Source organism: Oncorhynchus mykiss, chromosome 22 (genome assembly GCF_057628025.1).
Source record: "Oncorhynchus mykiss isolate SJ-2025 chromosome 22, ASM5762802v1, whole genome shotgun sequence".
Classification (NCBI taxonomy): Eukaryota; Metazoa; Chordata; class Actinopteri; order Salmoniformes; family Salmonidae; genus Oncorhynchus; species Oncorhynchus mykiss.
This window is the reverse complement of record NC_143043.1, coordinates 34367277-34390075: the sequence shown is the minus strand read 5'-3', so window position 1 is coordinate 34390075 and position 22799 is coordinate 34367277. Positions and strand designations below refer to the sequence as shown.

Here is a 22799-nt window from a genome sequence, read left to right as displayed (position 1 = left end):
GTTAAGAACAAATTCTTATTTTCAATGACAGCCTAGGAACAGTGGGTTAACTGCCTTGTTTAGGGGCAGAACCACAGATTTTTACCTTGTCAGCTCAGGGATTCAATCTTGCAACCTTTCGGTTACTAGTCCAGCACTCTAACCACTAGGCTACCTGCCGCCCCAAATAAAATAAATCTCATCCATATTATGCCATTTTTAATCTACTGAATAAACACTTCACAAACATTTACAAATCAAAGTGACTGATAGTTGTTTATGTGGCTAAACCCATCACACCAGGGGAGCAACTGTCACTGGGGAAGGGGGTCCCCCCCACATTCAGAAATTTCATTTTTGTCCCCTCCAGTTTTATCATTGGAATGTGATACAAAACAAGGCAACGGTGTGCTTTAGGACCATGCAGATGCCTATAGCGGTCGGGTAGGCTGTTTGGGGTGTTTATCCGACTGGATAAAAAATGTATATATAAAAAAATATGTGTATATGCCCCCCCCCCCCCCCCCCCCCACACTTCTAGAAACAAAGTTGCGCCCCTACATCTTCCTGGGGTCTGAAGTACAGAGATAAATAAATGACACTTCGACACCACCAAAAGGCCAGGAGCATAAATCTACAGGAGATGTTCAAATAACTCTGATTCAGTGGGAACATATTAATCTTTTGTAAGAAAAACTATTTATCCAGAAGAAAACCTATTCTGTCCAATTATTTTAAAGCTAGGGTAGTGTTCCCGCTCCAAATCTCAATGCTGTGTGGCAGCCTGTGTGTCTCTCTAGAGAGGAGTACTGTGGACATGTGTGTCTCTCCACAGAGTCTCTACCAGAGACTATAAACCAGGAGTGCACAGGCATTCCTCTCTCTGCTATTCCAGCCTGTTTCCATCATTCCACAAATAGACGCCCAGGAAAGTATCATTTCCAAAATAGGCGCTGGCAGCTGACGCCAGCCCCCATGTGTGTGTGTGTGTATGGGGGGGGGGCAGCAATTCCCTCCTTCCTGTCCCTGGTGTGTGTCCTACTGCTAGGTGCACATTCACATATTACTCCCATTAAAACTACTAGGAGAAAGAAGGCCTCACAGGAAAACAAATCCCTGGTGTTAACTGACAGGACAATGGGACGGAAGGCGGGACTAAAACAGGAAACACTCTGAACTGCCTTCCTAATTACAGCATACTGATTATACTGAGGAGAGGAGGAGCATTTCCATGTGGTCATGTCTCTGTTCATGTGGTCATGTCTCTGTTCATGTGGTCATGTCTCTGTTCATGTGGCTTTCTCTCCTGCAGGTTAAAGCCAGGGTTAGCCCCAACAACATGCAGACAAAGGTCCTCCAGTAAAAAGGACTCAGGACAGGGCCAACAACAGAGAAAAACCCTGCCCCCTGGGGTCTGCAGTACAGAGAGAAACCCTGCCCCCTGGGGTCTGCAGTACAGAGAGAAACCCTGCCCCCTGGGGTATGCAGTACAGAGAGAAACCCTGCCCCCTGGGGTCTGCAGTACAGAGAGAAACCCTGCCGCCTGGGGGTCTGAAGTACAGAGAGAAACCCTGCCCCCTGGGGTCTGCAGTACAGAGAGAAACCCTGCCCCCTGGGGGTCTGAAGTACAGAGAGAAACCCTGCCCCCTGGGGGTCTGCAGTACAGAGAGAAACCCTGCCCCCTGGGGGTCTGCAGTACAGAGAGAAACCCTGCCCCCTGGGGGTCTGAAGTACAGAGAGAAACCCTGCCCACTGGGGGTCTGCAGTACAGAGTGAAACCCTGCCCCCTGGGGGTCTGAAGTACAGAGAGAAACCCTGCCCCCTGGGGTCTGCAGTACAGAGAGAAACCCTGCCCCTGGGGTCTGCAGTACAGAGAAAAACCCTGCCCCTTGGGGGTCTGAAGTACAGAGAGAAACCATGCCCCCTGGGGGTCTGCAGTACAGAGAGAAACCCTGCCCCCTGGGGGTCTGCAGTACAGAGAGAAACCCTGCCCCCTGGGGGTCTGCAGTACAGAGAGAAACCCTGCCCCCTGGGGGTCTGCAGTACAGAGAGAAACCCTGCCCCCTGGGGTCTGAAGTATAGAGAGAAACCCTGCCCCCTGGGGGTCTGAAGTACAGCGAGAAACCCTGCCACCTGGGGGTCTGCAGTACAGAGAGAAACCCTGCCCCCTGGGGGTCTGAAGTACAGAAAGAAACCCTGCCCCCTGGGGGTCTGCAGTACAGAGAGAAACCCTGCCCTCTGGGGGTCTGCAGTACAGAGAGAAACCCTGCCCCCTGGGGGTCTGAAGTACAGAAAGAAACCCTGCCCCCTGGGGGTCTGCAGTACAGAGAGAAACCCTGCCCTCTGGGGGTCTGCAGTACAGAGAGAAACCCTGCCCCCTGGGGGTCTGCAGTACAGAGAGAAACCCTGCCCCCTGGGGTCTGCAGTACAGAGAGAAACCCTGCCCCCTGGGGGTCTGAAGTTCAGAGAGAAACCCTGCCCCCTGGGGGTCTGAAGTTCAGAGAGAAACCCTGCCCCCTGGGAGTCTGCAGTACAGAGAAAAACCCTGCCCCCTGGGGGTCTGAAGTACAGAGAGAAACCCTGCCCCCTGGGGGTCTGAAGTACAGAGAGAAACCCTGCCCCCTGGGGGTCTGAAGTACAGAGAGAAACCCTGCCCCCTGGGGGTCTGAAGTACAGAGAGAAACCCTGCCCCCTGGGGTCTGCAGTACAGAGAGAAACCCTGCCCCCTGGGGTCTGCAGTACAGAGAAAAACCCTGCCCCTTGGGGGTCTGAAGTACAGAGAGAAACCCTGCCCCCTGGGGGTCTGCAGTACAGAGAGAAACCCTGCCCCCTGGGGGTCTGCAGTACAGAGAGAAACCCTGCCCCGTGGGGGTCTGCAGTACAGAGAGAAACCCTGCCCCCTGGGGGTCTGCAGTACAGAGAGAAACTCTGCCCCCTGGGGTCTGAAGTACAGAGAGAAACCCTGCCCCCTGGGGTCTGAAGTACAGAGAGAAACCCTGCCCCCTGGGGGTCTGAAGTACAGAGAGAAACCCTGCCCCCTGGGGGTCTGCAGTACAGAGAGAAACCCTGCCCCCTGGGGGTCTGAAGTACAGAAAGAAACCCTGCCCCCTGGGGGTCTGCAGTACAGAGAGAAACCCTGCCCCCTGGGGGTCTGCAGTACAGAGAGAAACCCTGCCCCCAGGGGGGAGGAGTTTAGACTGCACTAAGAGAAAAATTAGGTGTTATGATGATTATGATGATGATGACAAAAAGCAGCTTTAGATGGACTCGACATCCATACAGAGATAATAAAAACATCTGATAATGCCAAAGGAAGACTTTGCTGTGTCCGAAGAGAGACAAAATGATCTTTGAGCCAGTATAAAGGTTTCTCCCCTGGGCTATATCCAACTCTGTCTGTGGATACATGATAGGATGAATATAACTGTTTAGACAGATGCTTAGCTAGGCCTGTTGGGAGGGTAAGCCATTACAAACAGTCACTTTGGGGTTAGTTTGTCTAGTGCATGTTCTAGAGTAAATACATAGACTGCCAAGACCTGTATTACAACACACAATAACACACTACAAACTGCAACAACACACATAGCACTAGATTAGCTACTTGACAGATGTGTTGTCAGAGTAACAGGCATGGTAATACAAAGTCAGATGGAATAGCAGTATAAATCACTATGGCGATGGTACAATATTTCCTGTTGGTGAGAAAGTGGTGCAACAGCACAGCTGCAAAGTGTCATTGCTCAACCAGAATACTCCACGCCTTCGTCAGGGCCCAGAGGCAGGGTTCTGCAATATCCTTCCACACTCTTCCAGGCAACGCCAGGCCAGACCGTCTCAAACTAACCTAACCACAGGCTCAAAAATTATCTCCCCAGGCCTCCTATACCTAGGGCCTCAGGTCATCCTGGCTAACCCTGGCTCCCCAAGAATCTTCCAAGCTTCCAGGCTAAGTATTTCTAAAACCAGTCATTGTTTAGTTGTGATAGCCATCTAACAGTCCAACACCACAGTAGCTGTGCATTTGCCCTCCCAGAGGGTGAGGAATGAGTTCTGACAAGTATGTTTCCTGGATAATGCTCAGGCGGTTATGGTTTCAGCGAGGGCTAGGTACACAGATCAGACTGGACCTACTGGCTAAGGCTGCTAGGCTGCTAGCACTAAGGAGAATGCTAACCAAACAAACCCCCTTCTCCTGCTGCACTGTGTCAACAGTAGTCATGGTAATGGAGAAATATAAGGGCTGTGTTAGCAACAACTAGAGGAAAGCCTGTGGCTGTGCACCTCAAACCAATGCTCAGCAAAGTGGACGAAAGAATACTCTAGGTGTTCTCTGTAGACATGTTAATTCCCTTTGTGCTAAGTGTACTGTATCTCAAACATTAGAAGATAGTTCCTCCCTGTTTTCCCATTGTTCCCAACATCCCTAAAACCTCTGCCCTGCCCCTCTGCCCTACTGGCATGACTCCACTGTTCCATTTCCTGCTGAGGGCAGAGTGAGAGGAGGAGGAGAGGGTTTGGGAGTATGTGTGACAACCTGGGAAGCAAGCTGCGTGGTCATGAGTCATGTTGTCATGTGAAGGTCACATCACATGGCAGGGACACACCACTACAACCAAAGATGTCACAGAGACCAGGTGACTTTATGGTCTGTTCTGTCACTGGCTCAATTCTGCCGACCAAGCACTTCAGTGCATCATGTTTAGCAGTGAAGGCTGGTGTGTGTGTGTGTGTTTTTATTTTTGCATAAGCCTAAGCTAGGACCTAATTGTACGCGCGGCTAATTATAAACATAGTTGACTAACAAATAGCCTATCATAATGTTGGAAATTATAAACAGAAACATATCTAAATTAGGCGAAAAAAATCCTGCACCCTCTGTCAAAAAAAGCTACAGCACATGTTCTATATTAGCGGATTATGGTTGGATAATATCACACAATATCACATATAGTCGGGTGGTTGTGGATGGGTGCAGGTGAACAATCACCACTACTGTGTGATATGATATAATATGGCTGTCCCTTGGGAGAGATATTCTCTCCCTCTATCGTCTCTGCAGCTGTATTGTGTTGTTCTCAGGTCACCTCTAAAAAGAGATTTGTCGGCATTCCTGACATTACAGACGTCTAATCACTGCATGATCAGGGGTGGAGAGAGAGGGAGATAGGAGGGGAAAGCGAGATAGAGGGAGATGAAGAGAGAGAAGGAGGAAGAAGGCGGGAGAGGGAGAGAAAGAGAGCAACAGAAACCCTTTACTCCAAACAGAAAATGTTCTGCAACATAAAACAGAGTTTCTATTGGACAAAATCAGGTAGGCCCCTCCCCGTTTGGTTTGCTCTGTTTGCTTCCATTTGGTTCTTAAAATGGTAAACGGTTTTATATATGTATACACTCTACACTTTACTTCACACTTATACAGTACACAAAGGCCACACAGACCACGTTCTCTGCATCTCTTCAACACAGAGTTCACCAAGCATTAACCCAGCCCCCACTACAATACACTCTCTGACCTGCTGTCTGTTTACTCTGCAGAATGGGCAAATAGAGAGAAATCAAAGCGGGGGGGGGGGGGGCAGTGTAGAGAGAAAAGGTTCTCACCTGAGGCTGTCAGGAGCTATGCTTCCATAGCTGTCAGGTCTCTCCTGTCTGCGTCTATACAGGTCTGAGTTAGACAACTCCTTCAACCGCAGAGAGTTCATCCCTCCTTCCTTCCCTTCCCTCTGTCCACCAGGGTGTGGATAAACACTCACAATAATCCTCCTCGTGTATGTGATCAGTAAACTCCAAGGCTCGACAGCCAACAACCACCACTGACCCCCACCAGTCTCCTCTCCAAGCCCAGAACGTCAGCTCACCCCTGGGAAGCCCTTAGCAGATCATTCCCCTCTCTCTCCTGGAATAGCAGGCTACTACATTACACACAACCTCTATCTCTGACAAACACACACCTCCAGGCACACACCCAAAGGAATAACCTATCAGGGGTGTGGCTCTGATCCAACACACCTATCAGCTCCTCGCTCTGCCCCCCTCCTCAGCCCCAGGGCAGGTAGAGATAGAGGGGGGAGGAGGAGGGATAAGGAGGAAGAATGGTAAAAAGGGTAAGAGGGAGTTGTACTGCAGTAGTCTATTGTCTTTACCTCTCTTTCTCCCCCCTCTCCCTGTTGCTCCCTCCCCCTCTCTTGTCCTCTTTATGCTTGTCATCTTGCCAAGCTATCCAATGACATTACCATTCTGATAGGATGTCAGTGTCCCCCCCATAGCCGGCCCTAGCCTTTTGAGGGCCCTATGCGAGCTTGCCCAACCAAATCTCTTTTGCCGTTTTAAAGCAAATGTCCGTCAATTGCACACATTTTGCCAAGACTTATTAATGATATCCGAGTGAAAGTGGCTAACAAAATCAATGGGGGCCCCCTGGAGGTCAGGGCCCCTGGGCACATGCCCTACGTGCCAGTCGGTATTTGGCCATGATTACTACGTTTAGATAGCTGGCCAGACTAACTATAATTTGTTAGTTGACATGGCTAATTGAGTGACTGTCAGTGACTGACATAACATGAGGAAAACTTTTGATGCAACTCAATTTCGAAATTGCACCCTGTGTATTCTACTATCCTACTTATGTAAGTTGAGACCCCCACTGTGTTCCAAAATGTTTTAATATATTAATATATATTAATTTTGTGGGTCAGGGGCTCCCTAGCATCTGGAGGCCCTAACCAACCACCTATGTCGCCTATGCCTGGAGCCGGCCCTGGTACCCCAGTCTCCATCTCCCTGTAGTCTCTCTTGATCTCCCGGGAGTTTCTCATGATCTCTCTGGAGTCTCTCATTGTCTCTCAACGTGTCTGTCTCTGCATCCGTCTGACTGAGAGAGAGGGTTTCTGTGATAGAAGAGAGCTGAACTGAACTGACAATACTGATTGACATAAATTGTATAATGCAATAGTCGTTATCTCATCCTCTCAGATTTCCTCAAATACCAAACAGCCCCCTTGGAGCCCCACAATATGAACCCATCCACAGCTGTCTGTGTGTACTCAGTGTGTGTAGTGTATGTATGTGTGTACTCAGTGTGTGTAGTGTGTGTATGTGTGTACTCAGTGTGTGTTGTGTGTTTATGTATGTACTCAGTGTGTGTAGTGTGTGTACTCAGCGTGTGTAGGGTGTGTATGTATGTACTCAGCGTGTGTAGTGTGTGTATGTATGTACTCAGTGTGTGTAGTGTGTGTATGTATGTACTCAGCGTGTGTAGGGTGTGTATGTGTGTACTCAGCGTGTGTAGGGTGTGTATGTATGTACTCAGTGTGTGTAGTGTGTGTATGTATGTACTCAGCGTGTGTAGTGTGTGTACTCAGCGTGTGTAGGGTGTGTATGTATGTACTCAGCGTGTGTAGGGTGTGTATGTGTTTACTCAGCGTGTCTAGGGTGTGTATGTGTGTACTCAGTGTGTGTAGGGTGTGTATGTGTGTACTCAGTGTGTGTTGTGTGTTTATGTATGTACTCAGTGTGTGTAGTGTGTGTATGTGTGTACTCAGCGTGTGTAGTGTGTGTATGTGTGTACTCAGTGTGTGTTGTGTGTTTATGTATGTACTCAGTGTGTGTAGTGTGTGTACTCAGCGTGTGTAGGGTGTGTATGTATGTACTCAGCGTGTGTAGTGTGTGTATGTGTTTACTCAGCGTGTCTAGGGTGTGTATGTGTGTACTCAGCGTGTGTAGGGTGTGTATGTGTGTACTCAGTGTGTGTAGTGTGTGTATGTATGTACTCAGCGTGTGTAGGGTGTGTATGTATGTACTCAGCGTGTGTAGGGTGTGTATGTACTCTGCTCACTATGTACTTCACACCCTTATAGCACATGTTTTCTTTACACTGAACTCACACAGGAAACACACACACACACACACACAGACACACAGAAACACACATACAGGGTCAGAGAAAGAGCCAGAAGAGTTCAGAGTTTACATTGTCACCATGAAGTGGTGACAGAGTGATGGCCACTCTGATCCCACATGAACACCCTTTCCTGTTCCTGTTTTCCAGTTTCCCAGCTAACCACATGTTACTCAGAGTGTGGTTGTCCTAAGGTTATTTTGCATATAACCTTCCCACAACGTTCTGGGAACGGTGCAGGATAGTGGCTTGGCTTTGGAACATTCTCAGCACATTTAAAAAAATTGACAAAATAACGTTATTTTCTTGGTATTTCATTACTTTAACAGAATGTTTCCTAAATTCAAAAGGCACTCGCACATCTGAGCAATCATTTTTGCAGGTGCATGGTAACAGTTGAACAAGATGAAGGAGAAAGGAAACCGCACACTGCTCTTAATAGTATCACTGATCTTTAATATGCTTACGTATCGGCCTCACGGCCTTCGTCAGAGCTTTTGTGAATTTCATAAACTTAGCACCCTTATGAAGACCTAGCCCCACCCACATCCGTTCCACGCATCGAAAGGCGTTGGAGGTGAAGGAAAAACAAATAAGTGCTACCAAATATAACAACATGTATTTCATAAATATTTGAATAAAGTGTGTAAATAAGACATATTAAACACGTCTGTAAAACCACAATGAGGACATATCAAGTTTTCATTAATCATTGGGTACATCTTACAAAAAACATCAGAGTAATCTTAAATAGGGACCTAATTCATGTTCAAATTCACAACATAACATATTTCATCATTAAGATTAAGACCTTTAGGAAATTATCTCCGGAGGGTGAAAATCCCAAAACATTCTCTTTTACTCAGAGTATTATTGATATCACCTCCCCTGTCTGATATCTTAACTTTCTCTACGCCCAAAATCTAGAGGTAGACATGTCATGCTTTAGGTCATTAAAATGTACTGCGATCGTTTCTCCTGATTGAACTTTGATGTTCACTAATTCTCTGTTTGAGAGAAGAGGTTTTACCGACATAGCAGAGCCCACATGGACATTTAATAATGTAAATAACATGGGTGGTGGAACACGTAATAATGTAATTTATTTGGAACCATTTTCCTGTGTGTGGGTGGCAGAAATATTCACACTTCATCATATTGTTGCACTGTGCGCATCCTCTGCATTTATAGCTACCATTTGGTAGAGGGCGAAAAAGAGCCTGGCTGATTTTCTTTTGTGGCTGGCAGTTAGCATGAACCAATTTATCGCGTAAATTGCGACCTCTCCTATACACAATAAGTGGTGGATTTTTAAATTCAGCCGGCCAAGTTGGGTCCGATGATAAAATATGCCAGTGTTTCTTGACCACATCTCCCGAGTTCAAAGTATATGTAGTTGTGAACATTACGGAGTGTTCTTTAGCTTTAGTATATATAGTTGTGAACATTACAGAGTGTTTTTTAGTATATGTAGTTGTGAACATTACAGAGTGTTCTTTAGCTTTAGTATATGTAGTTGTGAACATTACAGAGTGTTCTTTAGTATATATAGTTGTGAACATTACAGAGTGTTCTTTAGTATATGTAGTTGTGAACATTACGGAGTGTTCTTTAGCTTTAGTATATGTAGTTGTGAACATTACAGAGTGTTCTTTAGTATATGTAGTTGTGAACATTACAGAGTGTTCTTTAGTATATGTAGTTGCGAACATTACGGAGTGTTCTTTGGTATATGTAGTTGTGAACATTATAGAGTGTTCTTTAGTATATGTAGTTGTGAACATTACAGAGTGTTCTTTAGTATATGTAGTTGTGAACATTACAGAATGTTCTTTAGTATATGTAGTTGTGAACATTACGGAGTGTTCTTTGGTATATGTAGTTGTGAACATTATAGAGTGTTCTTTAGTATATGTAGTTGTGAACATTACAGAGTGTTCTTTAGCTTTAGTATATATAGTTGTGAACATTACAGAGTGTTCTTTAGCTTTAGTATATATAGTTGTGAACATTACAGAGTGTTCTTTAGCTTTAGTATATGTAGTTGTGAACATTACAGAGTGTTCTTTAGTATATGTAGTTGTGAACATTACAGAGTGTTCTTTAGCTTTAGTATATGTAGTTGTGAACATTACAGAGTGTTCTTTAGCTTTAGTATATATAGTTGTGAACATTACAGAGTGTTCTTTAGCTTTATTATATGTAGTTGTGAACATTACAGAGTGTTCTTTAGTATATGTAGTTGTGAACATTACAGAGTGTTCTTTAGCTTTAGTATATATAGTTGTGAACATTACAGAGTGTTCTTTAGCTTTATTATATGTAGTTGTGAACATTACAGAGTGTTCTTTAGTATATGTAGTTGTGAACATTACGGAGTGTTCTTTAGCTTTAGTATATGTAGTTGTGAACATTACGGAGTGTTCTTTAGTATATGTAGTTGTGAACATTACAGAGTGTTCTTTAGCTTTAGTATATGTAGTTGTGAACATTACTGAGTGTTCTTTAGTATATGTAGTTGTGAACATTACGGAGTGTTCTTTAGTATATGTAGTTGTGAACATTACGGAGTGTTCTTTAGTATATGTAGTTGTGAACATTACAGAGTGTTCTTTAGCTTTAGTATATGTAGTTGTGAACATTACGGAGTGTTCTTTAGTATATGTAGTTGTGAACATTACGGAGTGTTCTTTAGTATATGTAGTTGTGAACATTACGGAGTGTTCTTTAGTATATGTAGTTGTGAACATTACAGAGTGTTCTTTAGCTTTAGTATATGTAGTTGTGAACATTACGGAGTGTTCTTTAGTATATGTAGTTGTGAACATTACGGAGTGTTCTTTAGCTTTAGCAGGTCTTTTTTGTAGCAGTTCATCTCGTGTTTTTCCAACAGAATGTTTCCTAAAAGTTCAAACATGGCTATGTTTAATTTCAATTTTAGGAATGTTCTAGCAATGTTCTCCAACTGGATTGACATTGGAAATGTTCTCAAATCTTTCAGAGAATGTTAAGAACCAACGTTCTTCTTTGGGAATTACAGTACATCAGCATAACATTGTCTACAGGTTTCCTCATGGTTCTATTTAAAGTCATGGTGTCAAATTGATCAGAGAACGTTCAGAAATTTTTCATAAAAACCACAAGAAAACTTTAGTAATGTTCAAAAAAGGTTCAAAGAATGTTATTTTAAAACATATACAGTGCCTTGCGAAAGTATTCGGCCCCCTTGAACTTTGCGACCTTTTGCCACATTACAGGCTTCAAACATAAAGATATAAAACTGTATTTTTTTGTGAAGAATCAACAACAAGTGGGACACAATCATGAACATTACAGAGTGTTCTTTAGCTTTAGTATATATAGTTGTGAACATTACAGAGTGTTCTTTAGCTTTATTATATGTAGTTGTGAACATTACAGAGTCTTCTTTAGTATATATAGTTGTGAACATTACAGAGTGTTCTTTAGCTTTAGTATATGTAGTTGTGAACATTACAGAGTGTTCTTTAGTATATGTAGTTGTGAACATTACAGAGTGTTCTTTAGCTTTAGTATATGTAGTTGTGAACATTACAGAGTGTTCTTTAGCTTTAGTATATATAGTTGTGAACATTACAGAGTGTTCTTTAGCTTTATTATATGTAGTTGTGAACATTACAGAGTGTTCTTTAGTATATGTAGTTGTGAACATTACGGAGTGTTCTTTAGCTTTAGTATATGTAGTTGTGAACATTACGGAGTGTTCTTTAGTATATGTAGTTGTGAACATTACAGAGTGTTCTTTAGCTTTAGTATATGTAGTTGTGAACATTACTGAGTGTTCTTTAGTATATGTAGTTGTGAACATTACGGAGTGTTCTTTAGTATATGTAGTTGTGAACATTACGGAGTGTTCTTTAGTATATGTAGTTGTGAACATTACAGAGTGTTCTTTAGCTTTAGTATATGTAGTTGTGAACATTACGGAGTGTTCTTTAGTATATGTAGTTGTGAACATTACGGAGTGTTCTTTAGTATATGTAGTTGTGAACATTACGGAGTGTTCTTTAGTATATGTAGTTGTGAACATTACAGAGTGTTCTTTAGCTTTAGTATATGTAGTTGTGAACATTACGGAGTGTTCTTTAGTATATGTAGTTGTGAACATTACGGAGTGTTCTTTAGCTTTAGCAGGTCTTTTTTGTAGCAGTTCATCTCGTGTTTTTCCAACAGAATGTTTCCTAAAAGTTCAAACATGGCTATGTTTAATTTCAATTTTAGGAATGTTCTAGCAATGTTCTCCAACTGGATTGACATTGGAAATGTTCTCAAATCTTTCAGAGAATGTTAAGAACCAACGTTCTTCTTTGGGAATTACAGTACATAAGCATAACATTGTCTACAGGTTTCCTCATGGTTCTATTTAAAGTCATGGTGTCAAATTGATCAGAGAACGTTCAGAAATTTTTCATAAAAACCACAAGAAAACTTTAGTAATGTTCAAAAAAGGTTCAAAGAATGTTATTTTAAAACATATACAGTGCCTTGCGAAAGTATTCGGCCCCCTTGAACTTTGCGACCTTTTGCCACATTACAGGCTTCAAACATAAAGATATAAAACTGTATTTTTTTGTGAAGAATCAACAACAAGTGGGACACAATCATGAAGTGGAACGACATTTATTGGATATTTCAAACCTTTTTAACAAATCAAAAACTGAAAAATTGGGCGTGCAAAATTATTCAGCCCCTTTACTTTCAGTGCAGCAAACTCTCTCCAGAAGTTCCGTGAAGATCTCTGAATGATCCAATGTTGACCTAAATGACTAATGATGATAAATACAATCCACCTGTGTGTAATCAAGTCTCTGTATAAATGCACCTGCACTGTGATAGTCTCAGAGGTCCGTTAAAAGCGCAGAGAGCATCATGAAGAACAAGGAACATACCATGCAGGTCCGAGATACTGTTGTGAAGAAGTTTAAAGCCGGATTTGGATACAAAAAGATTTCCCAAGCTTTAAACATCCCAAGGAGCACTGTGCAAGCGATAATATTGAAATGGAAGGAGTATCAGACCACTGCAAATCTACCAAGACCTGGCCGTCCCTCTAAACTTTCAGCTCATACAAGGAGAAGACTGATCAGAGATGCAGCCAAGAGGCCCATGATCACTCTGGATGAACTGCAGAGATCTACTGCTGAGGTGGGAGACTCTGTCCATAGGACAACAATCAGTCGTATATTGCACAAATCTGGCCTTTATGGAAGAGTGGCAAGAAGAAAGCCATTTCTTAAAGATATTCATAAAAAGTGTTGTTTAAAGTTTGCCACAAGCCACCTGGGAGACACACCAAACATGTGGAAGAAGGTGCTCTGGTCAAATGAAACCAAAATTGAACTTTTTGGCAACAATGCAAAACGTTATGTTTGGCGTAAAAGCAACACAGCTGAACACACCATCCCCACTGTCAAACATGGTGGTGGCAGCATCATGGTTTGGACCTGCTTTTCTTCAGCAGGGACAGGGAAGATGGTTAAAATTGATGGGAAGATGGATGGAGCCAAATACAGGACCATTCTGGAAGAAAACCTGATGGAGTCTGCAAAAGACCTGAGACTGGGACGGAGATTTGTATTCCAACAAGACAATGATCCAAAACATAAAGCAAAATATACAACGGAATGGTTCAAAAATAAACATATCCAGGTGTTCGAATGGCCAAGTCAAAGTCCAGACCTGAATCCAATCGAATCTGTGGAAAGAACTGAAAACTGCTGTTCACAAATGCTCTCCATTCAACCTCACTGAGCTCGAGCTGTTTTGCAAGGAGGAATGGGAAAAAAAATTCAGTCTCTCGATGTGCAAAACTGATAGAGACATACCCCAAGCGACTTACAGCTGTAATCGCAGCAAAAGGTGGCGCTACAAAGTATTAACTTAAGGGGGCTGAATAATTTTGCACGCCCAATTTTTCAGTTTTTGATTTGTTAAAAAAGTTTGAAATATCCAATAAATGTCGTTCCACTTCATGATTGTGTCCAACTTGTTGTTGATTCTTCACAAAAAAATACAGTTTTATATCTTTATGTTTGAAGCCTGAAATGTGGCAAAAGGTCGCAAAGTTCAAGGAGGCCGAATACTTTCGCAAGGCACTGTACATTCTGTTCTTAGCATCAACAAAACTCCGTCTGTCCTCTATCTTGTTAAGTACAGTTGTGGCCAAAAGTTGAGAATGACACAATATTCATTTTCACAAAGTCTGCTGCCTCAGTGTCTTTAGATATTTTTGTCAGATGTTACTATGGAATACTGAAGTATAATTACAAGCATTTCATACGTGTCAAAGGCTTTTATTGACAATTACATGAAGTTGATGCAAAGAGTCAATATTTGCAGCGTTGACCCTTCTTTTTCAAGACCTCTGCAATCCGCCCTGGCATGCTGTCAATTAACTTCTGGGCCACATCCTGACTGATGGCAGCCCATTCTTGCATAATCAATGTTTGGAGTTTGTCAGAATTTGTGGGTTTTGACCATTTCCTGTGTATACGATGCTCTTATGTCAGGACTAACACTGCCTGGGCTAGATAAACCCCGACTTAGATGGGAAAAAATATGGGTATTGATCTTGATGAGGATCTATGGAGTGACCTATGCAGGGATGGTGTTACATCCACATTGAACTCCAGATACAGACTGATCCAGTTTAATTTCCTCCATCAGCTCTATATCACCCCATCTAGACTGCACAAGTTCAACCCAGATATCTCCTCCCTATGTTTTAGATGTGGCTCAGATGAAGGAACATTCCTCCATTCCACTTGGCAGTGTTCAAAACTACACGGTTTCTGGCAGGGGGTATGCGATACCATATCCTCAGTTCACGGGGTTGCATTCCCTTTAGACCCTGAGGTCTGTCTACTGGGTAACTTTACTAACACCAATCTTAGGCAAATCCATACTATAAAGCTAACAGAAATATTGCTAGCGATTGCCAAGAAATGTATTGCCTTGAAATGGAAATTGGATTCCTCCCTGCCAGTTGCAATGTGGCTATCGGAAGTTAATAGTTGTATCCCTTTGGAGAAAATCACTTACTGCTGGGGGAATAAGTTAAAGACATTTTACAGAATTTGGCAACCTTTTATTGACTATATGGAGAATCTCCCCCCACATCACATTGATTGAATCTATATATAATCCTCACATAATGTTTCACACGTAATGTATAATATGTAGCCTACGGCAGGTGATCCAATGTCTCGTTATTTTTTTTTTCTTATTGTATGTTTGTATATATAATTATAATTATTTATTTATTTTTGTTACGCTCGTCTGTTACTGTCACTTTGTCCTATCGTTGTCTAATATATTTTTACGTTTGTTTTGAATGTTCTTAATTGGAAAATGCAAAAATAAAATATAAAAAATAAAAAATAAAGAATTTGTGGGTTTTGTTTGACCAACCGCCTCTTGAGGATTGATCACAAGTTCTCAATGGGATTAAGGTCTGGGGAATTTCCTGGCCATGGACCCAAAATATCCATGTTTTGTTCCCCGAGCCACTTAGTTATCACTTTTGCCTCATGGCAAAGTGCTCCATCATGTTGGAAAAGACATTGTTCATCACCAAACTGTTCCTGCACGGTTTGGAGAAGTTGCTCTCGGAGGATGTGTTGGTACCATTCTTTATTCATTGCTGTGTTCTGAGGAAAAATTGTGAGTGAGCCCACTCCCTTGGCGCTGAAGCAACCCCACACATGAATGGTCTCAGGATGCTTTACTGTTGGCATGACACAGGACTGATGGTAGCGCTCACCTTGTCTTCTCCGGACAAGCTTTTTTCCAGATGCGCCAATAAATCAGAAAGGGGATTCATCAGAGAAAATTACTTTACCCCAGTCCTCAGCAGTCCAATCCCTGTACCTTTTGTAGAATATCAGTCTGTCCCTGATGTTTTTCCTGGAGAGAAGTGGCTTCTTTGCTGCCCTTCGCTGTGCGTGCAGATGCACTCACAGCTGCCTGTTGCCCTCACACCTGCCTGCTGCCATTCCTGAGCAAGCTCTGTACTGGTGGTGCCCCGATACCGCAGCTGAATCAACTTTAGGAGACGGTCCTGTCACTTGCTGGACTTTCTTGGGCGCCCTGAAGCCTTCTTCACAACAATTGAACTGTTCTCCTTGAAGTTCTTGATGATCCGATAAATGGTTGATTTAGATGCAATCTTACTGGCAGCAATATCCTTGCCTGTGAAGACCTTTTTGTGCAAAGCAATGATGATGGCACGTGTTTCCTTGCAGGTAACCATGGTTGACAGAGGAAGAACAATAATTCCAACTCAATCAGCATGACAGAGTGCTCTCCAGCCTTGTCCTCGTCAACACTCACACCTGTGTTAACAAGAGAATCACTGACATGATGTCAGCTGGTCTTTTTATGGCAGGGCTAAAATGCAGTGGAAATGTTTTTGGGGGATTCAGTTCATTTGCATGGCAAAGAGGGACTTTGCAATTAATTGCAATTCATCTGATCACTCTTCATAACATTCTGGAGTATATGCAAATTTCCATCATACAAACTGAGGCAGCAGACTTTGTTAAAATTAATATTTGTGTCATTCTCAAAACTTTTGGCCACAACTGTATGTTCAGGAGTGTTGGCTGCGCCTACTAATTGGCCACACCTGATCTAAATGAGTGTTTGTTTCCTTTGAAATGGGGTCTGTTTGAATAGACTAAAATGAACGGTTTTGTATGAGTTAAAAATAACATCAGGTGCAAGCTCCATCCTGGTGGCACAGTGGACTAATTCTATGGATAGAGAACAGGAGATCATAGGTTTGAATCTCACTGACACCATGTCACAAAATAAATATGTTTGCATGATTAATGCCTAAGCTCATTTATTTCCATGGGTCCTATCTGTGCTTGGAGTTCAAAACAGTTAACCTAAGCTAGCACTGTTATTAAAATTCTTGTTGAAACATGTTCTCAGAATGTTATTTAATTACCATAAAATAAACTATAATTTCCGTTCTCAGAAAGTTAATATAACCTGCCAGGAAAACTTTAAAGGAACCATAGTAAAAAGTTCTCAGAACCTCCCTGCAAGCTAAAGATTAACGTTCCTAGAACAGGTCAAATGTTCACTTCCATTCTCTGAATGTTTAAAACATTTTCAGTTTTACCGGTCTGGAAACGTATGGTTTCGTTTCCAAAACCAATGGGAAACCAAAAACTTTAGTTCCCACAGCTTCCAAGGAACAAAATGTGCAAGCTTCGTTGGGACTTTATTGTGTGTGTGTGTGTGTGTGTGTGTGTTTGTATATGTGCGTGCATGCTTGTGTGCATGCGTGCTACTGCAGACAATATCACAATCCCTAACCCCACCCATATCAGACCGATGTCAATCTCTACACCAACATGAGAGCAACCCAATCAAACATCTGCAGAAGATCTGCAGAAGGTGATATCACAAGGACCTGTGACATTAACAGAAAATAACAGTCATCACAAACTAGAGACAAACAAACACACAGACAGAGAGAGGAGCAAAAGAGAGAGAACCAGAGACACAGGCAGGTCCTGGTGTAGCAGAGGACTAGACTGGCTAAAACATTTGAAGGTATAGGCCTACAGCAACTAAACAATGACCCACACAGACACAGGGAAAAAACAACTGTCCAAAATTAAGATGAATGAAATGTAATGAAGTGGTATACTTACCTTTTACTCAGTGCTGAGGTGTGTTGAGTCTGCCCACAGAATATTATGAGAATATGCTATAACCTGATATTGTTCCTCTTACTCAGAGGATGTTATTGGCTAATACAGTGAGAGAGGGAAGTTTGTGTGTGTGTGTGTGTGTGTGTGTGTGTGAGAGAGATATTCATGCCATAAGGCTAGTTCTGTCTCTAGAGTCAACATGCCCAGCAGCTTTCACCTTCACTAGCCTGCCTTAACCTGCACTACATTCCACACACACACACACACACACACACACACACACACACACACACACACACACACACACACACACACACACACACACACACACACACACACACACACACACACAAACACACAAACACACAAACCTCCCCTCAGGTTCCTCTAAATCAGGGATGGGCAACTTTGATGGGGTGGGGGCCACAAAAAATCTGAACTCATGGCCGCAGTGGCTCGCGGGTCTGTGTACCCACATCCATATCCACACATGCAGTCAGAGATGGCCATAGCCTTTTGGGGGCCCTAAGTTAGTCTAGCTGGCTAGACTGACTGCAACACTGACACAGTGGAGTACTGTCCTTGAGATTTACTTGGTTGCTTCCCAGATATAATTAATTATTTCTATGGAAAAAGACATGTGCTATTTGAATAGATTTTGCCAAAAGAAATAAAAGAGTGATATCAGCCAGTGTAGGAAAGCCAAGTAACATTATGTCCAAATCCAACAGAACATGAAGATACTGCCCCTTTCTGGACTTAACAGGTACTGCAGTCTTATTGACAAATACTACAGTCGATTCTGTTCTTACGGCCATCTAGTTTAAATATTTGAGATATTTCTTTCAAAGAGACATTGAATCAATATAACTGAGACGAGCAAAAACCCACTAATACATTGTTTTCTCTACAATCAAGATCTGATACTGCAGATTGTGTAGGTTGCATGTAGAAGAAACAGAATACTATAACATAGTATGTGTTACCAAAGTATTTTGTTAGGCTGCTGTGTGGTTGTTGTTGTTTGTGTTGTCACTACTAGTGTCCCTAATGTGTCTGTTGCCATGTCTCTCTGCTCAGCCATATCACTTCCTATTTGGCTGCCTGTGTGTGTGTTTTTGTGTCATGGTGTGGTAGTAGATAGTGGCTCAGAGACCCTGGACTATTTTAGTGTGGGGAGAGTTTGTTATGCAAAGCGTAATATGCTGGCACCTGACAGGCATGACAAGTGTGTGTGTGTGTGTGTGTGTGTGTGCGTGTGTGTGTGTGTGTGTGTGTGTGTGTGTGTGTGTGTGTGTGTTAGTGGCTGACTGTCTCAGGGTGCAGTCCTGTGGTAATAGTAAGGGCTAGAGTAGGGACAGGGCTAGGGAAAGAGTAAACTGTGTATATAACAACATATCATCTTTGTTTATTGTGTGGGTCACAGGAGGATACCAAGAAGAGGTTTTGGTGTTGGATCACTCACATTCCTAGAATGACTGACAGCCACAGAGAAGTTTGGGAAGCAGAACCACTGCTCTTCTTAATTCACTTCACCACTGCTGTTGTCTACTGTAACCACCAGAGGGGGCTGTATACATGTGTAAGTTACCAACCTTAGACTGAATAGGAGACTCCTCAATGTGGGAGTTAGCCAAGTACAGTAAGTGCTAATGTAACAATTTGAGGTCCTGAGCGCTCTGGAGCAGGTTTTCATCAAGGATCTCTGTGTACTTTTCTCCGTTCATCTTTCCCTTGATCTTGACTAGTCTCCCAGTCCCTGCCGCTGAAAAACATCCCCACAGCATGATGCTGCCACCACCATGCGTCACTGTAGGGATGGTGACTGGTTTCCTCCAGATGTGACACTTGGCATTTAAGCCAAATAGTTCAATCTTGGTTTCATCAGACCAGAGATTCTTATTTATCTTTACTGTCTGATAGTCCTTTAAGTCCTTTAGCCGTTTGGCAAACTCCAAAACTCCTGTCATGTGCCTTTTACTGAGGAGTGGCTTCTGCCTGGCCACTCTACCATAAAGGCCTGATTGGAAGAGTGCTGCAGAGATGGTTGTCTTTCTGGAAGGTTCTCCCATTTCCACAGAGGAACTCTGGAGCTCTGTCAAAGTGACCATCGAGATTGGGGTCAACTCCCTGACCAAGGACCTTTCCCCCCGATTTCTCAGTTAGGCCGGGCGACCAGCTCTAGGAAGCGTCTTGGTGGTTCCAAACTTCTTTCATTTAAGAACGATGGAGGCCACTGTGTTCTTGGGGACCTTCAATGCTGCAGACATTTTTTGGTACCTTTCCCAAGATCTGTGCCTAGACACAATCCTGTCTCAGAGCTCTATGGACTCTTCCTTCAACCTCATTGCTTGGTTTTTGCTCTGACATGCACTGTCAACTGTGGGACGTTATATAGAGAGGTGTGTGCCTTTCCAAATCATGTTCATTTAATTGAATTTATCACAGGTGGACATCTCAAGGATGATCAATGGACACAGGATGCACCTGAGCTCAATTTTCGAGTCCCATAGCAAAGGGTCTGAATACTTATGTAAATTAGGTATTTCTGTTTTGTATTTTTTTTATGCTGGTTTCTGCTTTGTCATTATGGGGTATTGTGATGTCATTATGGGGTATTGTGATGTCATTATGGGGTATTGTATGTAGATTGATGAGGATTTTTTTTTATTGAATCCATTTTAGAATAAGGCTGTAACATAACAAAATGTGGAAAAAGGGAACTTTCCGAATGCAATGTAAGTGCTTGGATTTTTTCAACTTTGGAGAATCTCTCGTAAGATGGGTAAAATGTACATACAACAATCTTCTATGACAAAAAATAAATAACAGTTACTTCTCTTTGAATTGCCAAGAGGTGTAAAACAAGGTTGCTCTTTGTCACCATACCTATTTAATATGGCCATTGAACTGTTAGCTTTAAAATCAGATCAACAATAGTATCAATGTACACCAATGATTAAAGCATTCTCTTGAGTCCTCAATCTTCAACCTTGAAGAGCCTTATTGAAGACCTGGATAATTTCTCCAGTTTCTCTGGACTAAAACTCAACTATGATAAGTGTACTATATTATGGATTGGGTCTCCAATAGATACAGTGGTGCAAAAAAGTATTTAGTCAGCCACCAATTGCGCAAGTTCTCCCACTTAAAAAGATGAGAGAGGCCTGTAATTTTCATCATAGCTCCACGTCAACTATGACAGACAAAATGAGAAAAAAAATCCAGAAAATTACATTGTAGGATTTTTTATGAATTTATTTGCAAATTATTGTGGAAAATAAGTATCTGGTCACTTACGAACAAGCAAGATTTCTGGCTCTCACAGACCTTCTTCTTTAAGAGGCTCCTCTGTCCTCCACTCGTTACCTGTATTAATGGCACCTGTTTGAACTTGTTATCAGTATAAAAGACACCTGTCCACAACCTCAAACAGTCACACTCCAAACTCCACTATGGCCAAGACCAAAGAGCTGTCAAAGGACACCAGAAACAAAATTGTAGACCTGCACCAGGCTGGGAAGACTGAATCTGCAATAGGTAAGCAGCTTGGTTTGAAGAAATCAACTGTGGGAGCAATTATTAGGAAATGGAAGACATACAAGACCACTGATAATCTCCCACGATCTCGCAAGATCTCACCCCGTGGGGTCAAAATGATCACAAGAACGGTGAGCTAAAATCCCAGAACCACACGGGGGGACCTAGTGAATGACCTGCAGAGAGCTGGGACCAAAGTAACAAAGCCTACCATCAGTAACACACTACGCCGCCAGGGACTCAAATCCTGCAGTGCCAGACGTGTCCCCCTGCTTAAGCCAGTACATGTCCAGGCCCATCTGAAGTTTGCTAGAGAGCTTTTGGATGATTCAGAAGAAGATTGGGAGAATGTCATGTGGTCAGATGAAACCAAAATATAACTTTTTGGTAAAAACTCAACTCATCGTGTTTGGAGGACAAAGAATGCAAAGTTGCATCCAAAGAACACCATACCTACTGTGAAGCATGGGGGTGGAAACATCATGCTTTGGGGCTGGTCCCTTCTGCAAAGGGACCAGGACGACTGATCCGTGTAAAGGAAAGAATGAATGGGGCCATATATTGTGAGATTTTGAGTGAAAACCTACTTCCATCAGCAAGGGCATTGAAGATGAAACGTGGCTGGGTCTTTCAGCATGACAATGATCCCAAACACACCGCCCGGGCAACGAAGGAGTGGCTTCGTAAGAAGCATTTCAAGGTCCTGGAGTGGCCTAGCCAGTCTCCAGATCTCAACCCCAAAGAAAATCTTTGGAGGGAATTGAAAGTCTGTGTTGCCCAGCAACAGCCCCAAAACATCACTGCTCTAGAGGAGATCTGCATGGAGGAATGGGCCAAAATACCAGCAACAGTGTGTGAAAACCTTGTGAAGACTTACAGAAAACGTTTGACCTCTGTCATTGCCAACAAAGGGTATATAACAAAGCATTGAGATAAACTTTTGTTATTGACGAAATACTTATTTTCCACCATAATTTGCAAATAAATTCATTAAAAATCCTACAATGTGATTTTCTGGAATTTTTTTCTCATTTTGTCTGTCATAGTTGAAGTGTACCTATGATGAAAATTACAGGCCTCTCTCATCTTTTTAAGTGGGAGAACTTGCACAATTGGTGGCTGACTAAATACTTTTTTGCCCCACTGTACAAGGCTTTACATTTCAATGTGGTCTCCCAATTAAATGGGCGGATGGTGAAGTCGATGTGCTTGGTGTTAGGGGTGCTGCCAGGGATTTTGGGCCCCATGAAAAGACATCACATTGGGCCCCACCACCACAGGCCACACCAACCCTGCGTTAACATCCTGAGAATCAAGATGTTAACTTATATTTACTGATTGCTGTAACCACACACCTCCAGAACCCAATCGACCCATTCAAAGCTTTAAATAACTCTACCTTTGCAGGCTTGCATCTCTCTTGTAGTTCAAAATTTACTGTACGATATTTACTGACAGTGAGCTGTGAAAGTATAACACTGTGCAGACATGCATGCAACATTCTGCATACAGTGGAATTCACTATTTGATGCAAGACTGATCCCCCTCTATAAGAAATGTGCTAAAGTCCATCTTTTACAGTCTAAATGTCATTTGAATGGTAAAACTCTTGAATGGTAAAATACTTGAATCTTAACATTAAAATAAATATAACTTAAATATACATCAACCTC

The 22799-nt window shown here is 42.7% G+C and overlaps 1 protein-coding gene across 6 annotated transcripts in view; it reads right to left on the bottom strand.

Annotated features, from left to right (window-relative positions):
* LOC110501702 (LIM and senescent cell antigen-like-containing domain protein 1) overlaps positions 1 to 22799 on the bottom strand; it is a 69703-nt gene that overhangs the window by 31630 nt on the left and 15274 nt on the right. For 2 of the 6 annotated variants that reach the window (XM_036959054.2, XM_090215892.1), the window contains exon 1: positions 5584 to 6140. The exons of 2 other annotated variants lie outside the window; for them this stretch is intronic. In XM_036959054.2, the coding sequence (XP_036814949.1) occupies positions 5584 to 5684 (101 nt within the window). In that variant the 5' untranslated portion in view covers positions 5685 to 6140. Of the gene's footprint in view, positions 1 to 5583; positions 6141 to 17586; positions 17840 to 22799 lie in introns of those variants that run through there. 2 more of the 6 variants (XM_090215894.1, XM_036959057.2) reach the window with 2 other exon arrangements.